This window comes from Sinocyclocheilus grahami, unplaced genomic scaffold (genome assembly GCF_001515645.1).
Source record: "Sinocyclocheilus grahami isolate Dianchi unplaced genomic scaffold, SAMN03320097.WGS_v1.1 scaffold44.1, whole genome shotgun sequence".
In the NCBI taxonomy this organism is placed as follows: Eukaryota; Metazoa; Chordata; class Actinopteri; order Cypriniformes; family Cyprinidae; genus Sinocyclocheilus; species Sinocyclocheilus grahami.
This window is the reverse complement of record NW_015505223.1, coordinates 2,530,888-2,544,046: the sequence shown is the minus strand read 5'-3', so window position 1 is coordinate 2,544,046 and position 13,159 is coordinate 2,530,888. Positions and strand designations below refer to the sequence as shown.

The 13,159-nt window shown below is 33.3% G+C and overlaps 1 protein-coding gene across 1 annotated transcript; it reads left to right on the top strand.

Moving 5' to 3' along the window:
* Nucleotides 1–1,581: 1,581 nt before the first annotated feature.
* Nucleotides 1,582–12,929, top strand: prxl2b (peroxiredoxin like 2B). Its single transcript, XM_016268257.1, has 7 exons — nt 1,582–1,747; nt 3,213–3,417; nt 4,644–4,695; nt 4,805–4,868; nt 5,103–5,178; nt 7,513–7,631; nt 12,540–12,929. The coding sequence occupies exons 1-7, from the start codon at nt 1,685–1,687 to the stop codon at nt 12,564–12,566; spliced, it is 606 nt and encodes a 201-aa protein (XP_016123743.1). The 5' UTR covers nt 1,582–1,684; the 3' UTR covers nt 12,567–12,929.
* The last annotated feature ends 230 nt before the right edge of the window (nt 12,930–13,159 follow it).

The following is a 13,159-nucleotide window of genomic DNA, read 5'->3' as shown; positions in this document are numbered from 1 at the left end:
CAACCGCTGGGTCAAAACAGCCCAATAGCTGAGTCAAAACAACCCAACCGCTGGGTCAAAACAGCCCAATAGCTGAGTCAAAACAACCCAACCGCTGGGTCAAAACAGCCCAATAGCTGGGTCAAAACAACCCAACCGCTGGGTCAAAACAACCCAATAGCTGGGTTTGTCCCTTTTTAACCCAGCATTTTTTAGAGTGTATAGATTAACTTAACAGCTGGGTTTTAGTCCATATTTGACCCAAAGTAGTGTTGAAACAACCCAGCATTTTTAGTATGTATGTTCTAAGAACGTTTTGCTAACATTCCCATTAAGTTATGAAAACATTATTTTTGAAGGTAACTTTTTGTTAACTTTTGTTATGAACGTTTGTACTTTTTTTTTTTTTTTGCCAGAAAGTTAGCCAAAGTGCTCTGTTAGCTGGGAATGTGATATTCCATTCATTGATATTATGGTTGATACCTTTATTTGACCCTCTAACTCTAGCACTTTCTATTCTATTTTAATTCTACTTTATCTATATTTATCTTCTTTTTTATTTAAAAAAACAAACAAACAAACACTAGCTTTTTCTATTCTTCTATTCTATCTAGTTGTTTTTCTTTGTGTGTGAGTGTGTATATGTGTGTGTATAATATATATATATATATATATATATATATATATATATATATATATACACCTTGCTACGTGTACTGCGTAAGGCTAATCAAGACTTGTCATTTGCACTCATATATTGTTGCTCTTTTGTTAGTTTTGACTGCTTTTATTGTCCTCATTTGTAAGTCGCTTTGGATAAAAGCATCTGCTAAATGACTAAATGTAATGTAAATTATGTTTAAATTAAAAATACAAAATATCATATACATGTGTGTATGTGTTGAAAGGTGCATACTGTTTGCGCAATTAATAAATAAGTGATTAAACTCTTCATATTCGACATTACTGGATTTATTTGATCTCTTATTGTTTTTTGTAAACTGATTGGATACTTTGCTTTTCTTACTCAAACAAACAAACAAACAAAACATCTCTTGGTTAGATAAAGTGCCTAATTTTGTAATAATAGTTATTTTATTTGTATTTTATTGTATTTTTATTTACATTTTAATCACTTTTATTTTATGTGGAAAGTACTTGCAAACTAACACCATTCTGAAGTCAATGATTTACTATACACACTGATGTAGTGTATAGTATCTCTCTCTCTCCTCATGGTCTGTATTGATTATTGAATGTAAATCATTACAACGTTCAAATGGCAGACAGACAGACTGAAGTGACTGACCTTTGATGTGCAGATAAACCACACCCTAGAATTATCTTATAGAATATGTTAAACCTAATCTTGGGCTCAAAAAATATAATATAAAATATTTAATATTGAGTTTGCACGGGGAAAATATATTCGGGGTGTTAACTTAAGATAAGATGTATTGTTGCACAAATAATGACACAGAGTTGCCACTGTCATATTTATGTAATATGCCCCGCCCCTCGAGCGCATGGTTTGAATTCCTCACGCTGTGATTGGTCGATACGTCTGTCGCTCACCTCATGTCTTACACAAGTGGGCGTGTGTATATAACAGCGGCGCGTTTGTGTTCTTGTGTAAAGTGCACAAACCGCTGAAGGAAACAAGGACGAGTTTCACACCTAAGGGCAAAAAATAGACTCTAAGAAAATGTCATCCGTGAATCTGACCAGCCTAGGAGCCAACCAACTGAAAAACACCACGTCTGGAGAGGTAATAATTCACATGAAATGTTTCTCTTAAGTACGAGACGACATATGCAAACTGCCAATGAATGAATCAATTCCTAAACTTAAATAGTACAAAAAGAAACCTTGTTCTTGAAAATAAGACATATTACCTTCTATTCAAGTCATTTAAATGACTATTTTAAGGTATTTTCATGAAAAATAAAACACTTCCTGTTCTGATGTTTCGCATGACTTTGTAAACAAAAGCAATGCTGTTTTTCCTCTTGAATGCATGAGCTCTTCTCACACTGCTCCTGTTAAGATGTAATTGATGTTTGTAAAGTGAAGACCCCCGGGATCAGTGTGCTCTCAGTCTTGATGTGATATAAACACATTGTCACTCCAGGTGTGAATGTGAACTCTTTTGCTGCTTGCAGGTGTCAAATGCAATGAAAACACATTACAAGTCTTTATAATGTAAACAACACTTCAAACCTAAGCAGAAGTGGGTATCTTTTAGGGTTTTCTTGTTCTAATTGGGTGCATTTTAGGTACCTGTACTGTAGTGTTATAAAATATTTTAAAAATCTATTGTAAAATATTAAAGGGGTCATATGATGCTTTTTTTAAAGATCATTATTTGGTGTAACAGAATATGTTGACATGCTTTAATGTTCAAAAAACACATTCTTTTTCAAATACTGTACATTATTGTAGGTCCTCTATGCCCCGCCTCTCTCAAACGCTTCGTTTTCTACAAAGTCCCTCCTTCCGACAAGCGCAGTCTGCTCTGATTGGCCAGCTGACCAGTGCATTGTGATTGGCCGAACACCGCAAGCACTCGTCGGAAATGTAACGCCCCTTACCATAATCGCGAGCTTCATCTCTCAAAATAAATGTGAAGACAGAGCCCGAAAGGGGAACAGAGTCGCGTGACAGACACAGTGATGAAGCTAGTATGTGTTTTCAGTACACAACAAAGGAAAACTTGAAATCGCATCATATGACCCCTTTAAACACATTGAATATTATTAAATTAATATTAAATATATTGAAATGTAATTAATAATATTAAACATTATGTATGTAATAGATTTGCCTTCTAAGTGATATTTATATATACATATATATATATATATATATGTATTTTTTTGGAAGGTATATTTCACATAAGGCAAAATCATATAACCATGAACAAATAATGTCCATGGGCATTAATTTTTTTTCTGACTCACAAGTTTTCTTTGTGTTCTATATGAAAGTGACAAATATGTTGTCTCTTAATTATGAGACTACCAATTATGTATAACAGTTTTTAAAAGAATTAGAAAATGAGTTTTAAATGACTTGACTTAAATGAAGCTTCATGTATAATATCAACTTCCCAAAATAAAGTAAATAAAGTTTCATCCATGAGCTGTAAATAATGAAAGAAACATGGAAGCCCTTCCCTTTTTTAATATATCTTGTCGACATTCGTTCTGTTTGTCTCATGTTTTGTGTCTTAGATGGTGGAGATTGGTTCTCTGTGGCAGGAGCAGACGGTTGTTCTCTTCTTCTTGCGGAGGTTTGGTTGTCAGGTGTGTCGGTGGATGTCAGCGGAGGTCAGTAAACTGGAGAAGGACCTGAAAGCAAACGGTGTCGCTCTGATCGGCATCGGACCTGAAGAGATGGGAGTGAAAGAGTTCATGGATGGGGGATTCTTCAAGGGCGGTGAGGATTTGTCAAATAGCTTGGTATATATTTTAGTATTGTTCCTAATTTCTTAGTTTTGCACTAATGTTGCTGAAATATAGACTATAGTGACAATAGACTATAGTGAAAAATCTAGTAAGTTCATTAAACCATCACAATTTTTTTGGGGGGGATTTTTTTAAATATTTTTTTAAGAAAGATAGAAACATTTAAACCTTTGAATAAAAGGAAACTATGAAAATGCACATTTATTTTTTATATATATTTTTTATAAACCGTTTTTAAGAGATATAAACATTTCAACTTAAACTTGAATAAAATGAAACTCTAAAAAAGTTTTTTTTTAAATATATTTTTTAAAAGATATAAACATTTAAACCTGTCAATAAAAGGAAAGTATGAACATACACAACATTTAATTGTTTAAAATATTTTATAAGACATTGTTTTTAAGAGATATAAACATTTAAACCTGTAAATAAATGGGAAAACAGTAAAATAATGAATTGCATAATATTATGAAATGTAGATGAAATATTTCAGATTGCGAGAAATTTCTAAATGCATGTAACTGAGTAACATTGATCATGTGACTTTGTGCAGACTTTCTTGCTACTATTGAAGCAAATGATGCTCAACTTTTCGACTCGTGCTGAATTCAGGTTTTGTTAATGCATCTCCAAAGCAGGAGATACCAGATTAGTAAATACAATGGTAACACTTTACAATTAGGTTCATTAGTTAACATGAACTAATAATGAACTGCACGTATACAGCGTTTATTAATCTTTGTTAATGTTAATTTCAACATTTACTAATACATTATTAAAATCTTGTTAACATTAGTTAATGCACTGTGAACTAACATGAACTAACAATGAACATCTGTATTTTTATTAACTAACGTTAGTGAAGATTAGTAAATACAGTAACAAATGTATTGCTCATGGTTAGTTCATGTTAGTTTATACATTAACTAATGTTTAACTAATGAACCTTATTGTAAAGTGTTACCAATACAATGCTTTGCATTCTTTCTTCTGAAATAAGTGATAACCTCAGGTTAAGCACATTATGTGGGTTTAGTGTTGAATTTACTGGTGATTGAATTCCTGTTTTTACTGTAATTTTATGACCTGTTACTATGGTTACCATGCCTGTGTTTACCTTGGGTTTGCCACTGATAAAAGTTGTCATTACCATCTTCCTGACCCTGTGAATTTTTAACTTTGTCTTTGTTTCAGACATCTACATTGATGAGAAAAAACAGTGTTACAAAGATTTAGGCTTTAAAAGGTATGAGGGAACTTGTAATATATGTTTTCATGAATATTTTTTGAATGTGTGTGATGGACCGTGATGCAAGCATGTCAAAATGACCAAAGATCTTGGTTTCCAAACTTAGGTACAATGCGGTGAATGTGATTCCAGCTGCTATGGGGAAGAAAGTACGAGAAATTGCCTCAAAGGTATTTCTAACACATTACACGTTGCCATTAATAAAAAAACTTTTGATTGTAAATTATAATTCAGGTATAGTGATACTTAAGGATTAAATTACTTGAATTAGATATCTTGTTTGTTAACCGTTTTTAATAATGGCCTCATTTGAGGCGTTAAACAATAGGTTATTTTACGATGTGCATGCAATCTTAAATCTTTTAAAATCTTCTGTTTCCTATTTGTTACACGCTTTCTTGAAGGCAAGCGCAGAAGGAATTCATGGGAACTTTAATGGGGATCTTCTGCAGAGTGGAGGCATGCTCATCGTCGCCAAAGGTAAAATGACATTTTAATACATTTCTGTCATATTTTCATTATTCTGCATACACACTCAATGAAATGTGTGGGTTGAGTCTTGTTGTTAGATAGGCATGCTATTATAATGATTATCTTTTTAGTTTCTCTGTGAACTGATAAAAGTGTTAAAGAAGAGATCTGAACCTTGCTAATAATGGCCTCATTTGAGGCGTTAAACAATAGGTTATTTTACGATGTGCATGCAATCTTAAATCTTTTAAAATCTTCTGTTTCCTATTTGTTACACGCTTTCTTGAAGGCAAGCGCAGAAGGAATTCATGGGAACTTTAATGGGGATCTTCTGCAGAGTGGAGGCATGCTCATCGTCGCCAAAGGTAAAATGACATTTTAATACATTTCTGTCATATTTTCATTATTCTGCATACACACTGAATGAAATGTGTGGGTTGAGTCTTGTTGTTAGATAGGCATGCTATTATAATGATTATCTTTTTAGTTTCTCTGTGAACTGATAAAAGTGTTAAAGAAGAGATCTGAACCTTGTCTACAGTAAGCAGTCTGAATTATTGTCACTAGAGGGCAGCATGACCGCACATATATAAAATCTAGCACATGCAAATCTGCTCTATGCTCAACAGTGAGAAATAATACAAAGTAATCTGCCTGTAGCAGAGATTAACATTTTGGAGTAATGCCTTGATTAGTTTCTGTGTCTTAGTGTAAACAGTACCCTCAGGCCATTCAAGATGTAGATGAGTTTGTTTCTTCATCAGATTTGGAGAAATGTAGCATTGCATCACTTGCTCACCAATGGATCTGCAGTGAATGGGTGCCGTCAGAATGAGAGTCCAAACAGCTGATAAAAACATCATAATAATCCACAAGTAATCCACACCACTCCATCAGTTAACATCTTGTGAAGCCAAAAGCTTTGTTTGTAATAAAAAAAAAATCCATCATTAAGCATAATCTTACAAGTGAAAACAGTTATAAAAAATATTTCAGTAGGAAGGGTAATTATGGATAATAGACTCATATTTTGGCCAGAAGCAATGGTTTAAAAAGTTAAAACACCTTAATGTTGGATTTGTTTCTTACAAACAAGATGTTAATTGATGGACTGGCGTGGTGTGGATTACTTGTAGATTGTTGTGATGTTTTTATCAGCTGTTTCTCATTCTGACGGCACCCATTCACTGCAGTGGATCCATTGGTGAGCAAGTGACGTAATGCTACATTTCTCCAAATCTGTTCGGATGAAGAAACAAACTCATCTACATCTTGGATGGCCTGAGGGTGAGTAAATTTTCAGCAAATTTTCATTTTTGGGTGAAGTATTCCTTCAAGAGCACTACTTTAGCAGTACAACAAGTACTTCAGCCAAGAGTTTAATTTCTTAAAGGGATAGTTCACCCATAAATGAAAATTCTGTCATTATTTACTCAACCTCATGTCGTTCCAAATCCGTAAGACCTCCGTTAATCTTCGGAACACTAAGTAAGATATTTTTGCTGGAGTCTGAGAGCTCTCTCTGAAGGAGATCGGAAAAATAATCCATGTGACATCAGGGGCTCAATCGTAATGTCACAAAGCTACGAGAATACTTTTCGAGCGCAAAAGAAAAAAACGACTTTATTCAACAATTCGTCTCCTCTGCGTCACCCTAGCGCCATTTTGGAGAGTGTCCACTGAACATAAATTGCGTATGCTGTTTTGTCAGCTGTGCCACGCGGATACGCAGTTTACGCCGTTTACGCTTTGATTTGAACAAAAACAGCGTATCCGCATGGCACAGCTGGCAAAAATATCTTAATTTGTGTTCCGAAGATGAACGGAGGTCTTACGGGTTTAGAACAACATGAGGGTGAGTAAATAATGACAACATTTTCATTTTTGGGTGAGCTATCCCTTTAAGTCGTGTTTATTAACTGGTAAATCATGTTTTGGATAAAGATAATAAAGCCTATTTTAGGATCATTAACTTTTTGTGCAATGCAACATTTTTTTCAAGAAAATTGAACATGTTCTCCCCCAGTTCTTATCACTTGAATGCAACCAGATGTTTTTTGGGTTTGTTTACAATTCTCATTAATTTCTTGATGATTTTTATCATTAAATTCTCATTACTGTAAGAGAGTAATGAGAATATTTATGTCTGGACACAATTATGTTTTTCTAATTAAAATCTGCTTAAATTAAATTCCTGTTTAAACAGGCGTGCCATGATGTATAAATACTTTACTATTTAAATTACAGTACAGTAATTATATTATCTACCTTACAATAATGAAAATTAAAGGGAAAATTTGCTTAATTGTGATGAAAACAATACCCTAAATTCACCCTGTTCAGGTGGAGAAAAGGTTCTGCTGCATTTTGTCCAGAAATCGCCTGCAGACAACATATCTCTGGAGGACATCACCAAAGGTCTCGGGATCTCGGCGAGCGTCCAGGCTGGTGAAAAGCCACAGGTAAAGCAGGAAGCATTTGTAAGGTTAATCCTCAGATGCTATATATACTATACTATAGTTCAGTTTATCAATGGGTAAACCAGTCAGGAATTCTTCCTCCGAGGGATTTTATGCTAACAGGACCAGCAGTGCAGTACATAATGATATTTGTTAGGACTGAATAGAAACGCATCAAGTAGAGATTTTTAGTTTTCTTGATACAGATTTAAGCTTCTGTGCATACATCAGCTATTTTACAACAACATTGACTGCAACTTATACAGACAGAATTTAAAGCCTTAACATTTATTTGATAATATTAGTGTTACTGTTCTGAGATTTCCATCTCTACTTATTATTCATTCAGTCCAGCAAGTCCCAAATAAAATGAGGTGAAGTATCTTTATTATGTAAATTATTTAATTCACTGGATTATATGAGAATAGGCATTACCACATGTATTTGATATAAACTATTTTAAAATTGAGTTTCTTAGCAAGATATGAAATTGTGAATAGATTCACAATTTCTCATACTGCCCATCTCTAAAAACTATTTGAGTGATTTTTTGGGGGTTTAAAATGACTCATTGAACAAGTGTTTCAGTATTCCTCTCAGGCTGATGCTTGATATTATAAGGTCAAAGAGCAAGCGGTTTTTCTATGCTTTTCTCCATTTTTATGCTTTTACTTTAATTGACTCAAGAAATATGACCACACTATTACATTAGCGCATGTTTTGAAGCCATTGTAAATACTCTTATTGTGTAGGGTTGCTTTACAAGGACAGTTTCACTGTGGTTTTTACTGCAGTAACAAATTTATAGAGTGTAAGATTTTGGGTTGCATTGATCCATGCAAGCACACAAGAACGTGTAAAGACAACCATGGTAAAACTAGGAAACCTGAGACAACCTTACCTTATTTTGCTGAATTTCACGTACAATTAAACCCTTACAGGCCTCCACAAGATATACTGAAGAATCTGTTTTCTGCCGCAGCGTGACCCAATTCATATCAGCGAGCAACTTAACAATCCGCTGTTCTGTAAAAAAAGGCATGAATCTGTCTGATGTTGGAGCACAGATGCTTTAGCTTATGTAAGTGGATGTTTGAACAAGTGAAGTGATTGTAGGATAGAACAGAGTCTTGTTGTGAGGCTGATCTCCTGGTTTAACATGATCTTAACCGCCCGAGTCCCCATGATGCACCTAAGAGTAAGATTACAGAGGGCTCATATTACAACGAAACCCACTAAAACCAACTGATGTATTTCCCTAGGCTGCTATTTTTGCTGCTGGTTATTACAGGGGGTTTTTACACAGAAGTGCAGCTCTTATTGTCACGCGTGGTCTGAGGTAAGGAGTTTACGGTGGTATCCTGGAGGAAATGACACGTTTGGCATCTCTCTTCCTTGACAAGCTCAAGATGAGAAGTAGACGAAATGACCATGTTCTTATGGTTCCATGTGTGTCCAATCTAGAAAACAAAGACTTCCTCTACAGAGAATCTCCAGAGAAAGAGAAGAAATAGAGTAATTGTTGGATTAACCCTGTAAAGCCTGTCATATTTAAAATATTAGTCAGAAAAAAAAAAAAAATTAATAAAAAGGAACAGTTTATTTAACAAAAAAAATCGCTATTTCAAAAAAAAAAAAAGCAATTTGTTTCAGTTACTGATATTTATATGGCCAAAAAGTAAGGTGAAATTCTGATAGCTTAAACAGTGAGATAATTATATCAGAAGCTCCCAATAATATGACATTTAAATGCTTAGTTTTTCATATATGTCTATATGATACTCATGACTAACATGACTTTTCAAAAAAAAAAAAAAACGAATAGTATAAAAGTTATTCTTACATTTACTTCAGTAAAGATTTCACATCAAAAAGATGTTTACCACAAGGTGAATGTTTTTACAATTATATTAAAAGGCCTTTTTTTTGCTAAAAAAGTATAAACTACCAATCAAACGACAGAAAGCATGTAGTAGATTATGGACAACTGTTTTTTTTTTTTTTTTTTTTTTTTTTTTAGCAGTTTGATCATTTAGAGGCGTTAGAAATGTGTGTATTTATGAGTAAACAAGACCTGCAGCTTTATAGGGTTAAGAGTAGAAATCTTTGGGTTTAACTTTAGTAGCCATTGTATGTGTAGATGGTCAAGTCTGTGCACAAAGCAGACTTTATAATGCACAAGTCAAATTGACTACTTTTATGGTGCTTTGTTATCATCATGCGAGCTTAACTGTTCCAGTCCTCATTTACTTTTATTATGTTGATTGCATGTAAGAAAGAAAGACATGCGTGAGAAAATAATGACACATTTTGTTGCATGTTCCAACTGAGATTTTCCTTACATTACCTGTATTTACAAGTACAGTCACTCCAAGAAGTATTTGAACACATGAAATAGTCTAAATGTCTTTGCATTACATGACAAATGATGCATTCCTCTAGATTTCTGGCTTGCATGCACAGGGCTCCAATAGTGTGGTTTGTTAATCACCATCTTGCAACAATTCAGAGATTACACCACATTGTTTTTCTTTTGAATGACCAGATGAATTAATAAAAAAAAATGACCAGTAGGGATTTGGTTTTGATGAGATGTGGTTTAGTAGCGTAATGGAATATGAACCAAAAAAGATACTTAGAAATGTTCTGAAACATATTTGTGGACCCTCAGACAAAACATTTAATGCCGAAATGACTAAAGAACGTGGCATTTCTTCATAGATTGGTTAGTGGTGCTTCTTGTAATTTGTAAAATAAATGTCTTAGTAAACAATAAAACAAAAGCATGTTAAAATATATATACCAGTGCTATTTAGGATCATTGATGTACTGTATAGTTTTTATCATTTTAAAATTAAAGTGAAAACTGAAAATATAAGCTAAAGGTTTAGCGATTTTGTTGTTTTATTAGTTTTTATTTTTTTTTATATCTATATACTATTTATTAGTTTTAGTTTTATTTAATTTAGTACTTTGTAGAAAATGAGAAATGATATTTTAGTTAACATTAATTTTATTTCAAGTAACAAAAACAATTTTAGTGGTTAATAATAACCCTGTCATTGCAACAGGTTTGTAGCTTCTAATTGTTGAAAAATATATAAAAAAATTTTTTTTAGCATACTAGAAAGTATCAGATTTGTATAACAATTCTGATAACAAAAGTCAAGCAAGAGATTTCCATTCATTTCATCAGTGCTGTCTGTGCAAATTGTGTCGTATGTTTTTTTTTCTGTGTCTATTATTGTGGTCTCATTTGTTTTACTTCATGCCGAAGTCAAAAGTCTGGTTTTAGGATGGGTCCATTGAGTAGTACCACACCCCTAAAACTACCAAAAGACATTTAGTCCATCCAGAGAATAAACATGGTGTCATTCAGCAGCGTATCTCCGAGCAGATCGGCCCCAAGGTTTTTTTTGCACCACCTCAGGAAGGAAAGGGCCCAACAGACACAGTCAAGAGCCCAAACCCAGTGTCGTCACTGAATGACAAGAGACAGTCTCAAGGGAAATGTGATATGAGATTGAGTAGACTTCAGACACTCTAAGAAAAAAAAGGTACAAAACTCTCACTGTGGCGCGGTAGACAAATTGTTATTACAAATTACATTACGAAAATTGTAGTTAGTAATCTGGATTGCACATATCTGACTACTTTATGATTACTGCCATTGTGTGAATAATATGTAACCATGTAATCCATAAAGTAACTGTAATATGATTTGATTATTTTATGTTTTAAAATGCTCATAATTACAGGTACTTTAATTTTTGGAATATGATTATGTAATCCAGATTACTTGTAATCAGTTACTACCCAGCATGAACATTTTAGGTACTAATAAGTACCATTTAGGGGTAAACAAGGTACAAAGATGTACTTTTTAGCTTTTGTACCTTAAGGTGCCATCCCAATGACATCTTTGTATCTTTTTTCTTTCTTCTGAAAATGTAGCCTTGTGTTGCCAGACTTTTGATTTCAGCATGAAGTAAAACTGTCTTGAGCTGAATAACGACACTGTTGTCTCCTGTAGAGCTGCTTATAGCTGAATTAAGCATGTTTTATAATTGACAAACTTTACACTGTTATTGAACTGAACTGAACAAACACTGAGCTAAATTGAGCTGAGCAATGACGCTATTGTCTTTTTTTTTTTTTGAGCTGCTTTACAGCAGAATTTGTCTCATAATTGACTAACTGCTTGATTGATTCTATTTATTACTGTGAAGCTGCTTTCAAACTATTTGTATTGTATAAAGCGCTATATAAATAAAGGTCACTTGATTTTCTGCGCGCATTTGATTCTTCACAATCCAGTTTTTTGTATTCCGCCATTAGATGAATCTCAGAATTAAACGGTTTGTCAGAAATGCATAAGATGGTTATGGTGACTGAAATATTCTATTAATATAACGAAGCAAAAAAAAAGCACCACAGCTGCTCTTTTTGAATAGATGTTGCTTTGAAGTTCAATAACAGGACTTGTCGCAGGTCTTGTTTACCCATAAAAGACCATCGGCGTCGTCTTTGAGCCACCGATGTCATTTCCTCTGGAGTGTGGGATGTGCTAGTGACTTTCACACGGCCGTAAATGCATTGACAGACTGACCTGTGAGTCTAAGTTCTACTTTGATTTTAGCTCGAAAAATTGACTTTCCTTAATAAAAGGGAAAGTTCACCCAACAAAATGTCAATTCTCGTGTCATCCCAAACCTGTGCCTTTTTCTTCCGTCAAACACAAATCTTTTTTTTTTTTTTTTTTTTTTTTTTTTTAAATGTGTCAATGTTGTTTTCCTTTGTCCATACAATAAAAGTCAATTAGATCCCATATTATATAATACTCAAGTCTTAATAATTAATTTTTACACCATCAACCAATTTAATGATTTTACCATTTTGTGTTTTTTACAGTGCAATGAAGATGTTTGCACACGATAGAGGATTCATAGTTCTTCACGGATGAATGGACTGTTATTTTCCCACTAAACTGACTTGAATCATCTTTATATTACATGATACTTTGGTTTATATTTTAAAATATAATGCAAGAACATTTATAAGCATTTTATATGCATTGTTGATTACTAATGCTGCTTTGATCCTCAATATCTTTGACAAATGCATTTAAATCAACCATTGAAAAACAGTTTGTATTTAAAGCTTTGCATTAAAGCTAAAAGATATTCTTTTATAAACTTACATTTATTATGATTTTTCCAAACACGTCTAACCAAATGTGACTTGTTAATTGAAGAATGTGAATGACGTATATATTAAAACTCTCACCAAAGTATATTTGTGTTTTTAATGTATGAATGTTTAAAAAACAACGGATGCAGAATATATTTGTTGCTTTATATAAGTTTATTTTTTGAAGCTTACATATTTTCTCATGTATCATAACAATATTTCAATGTTTAAGGTAGCTAAATAACATTTTGAAGCCATATATTTTTGCTTGAACAATCAGTATTGGCAGAACAATATAATTACAAGGCATTCACTGGAAAGTCATTAAAACATATATGGTC

Excerpts from the sequence above, each read along its gene's own strand:
- prxl2b (XM_016268257.1), top strand. The coding sequence starts at position 1,685 with ATGTCATCCGTGAATCTGACCAGCCTAGGAGCCAACCAACTGAAAAAC. Across the intron at positions 5,179-7,512 it reads CATGCTCATCGTCGCCAAAG|GTGGAGAAAAGGTTCTGCTG; the intron begins GTAAAATGACAT and ends CACCCTGTTCAG. Across the intron at positions 7,632-12,539 it reads AGGCTGGTGAAAAGCCACAG|TGCAATGAAGATGTTTGCAC; the intron begins GTAAAGCAGGAA and ends TGTTTTTTACAG.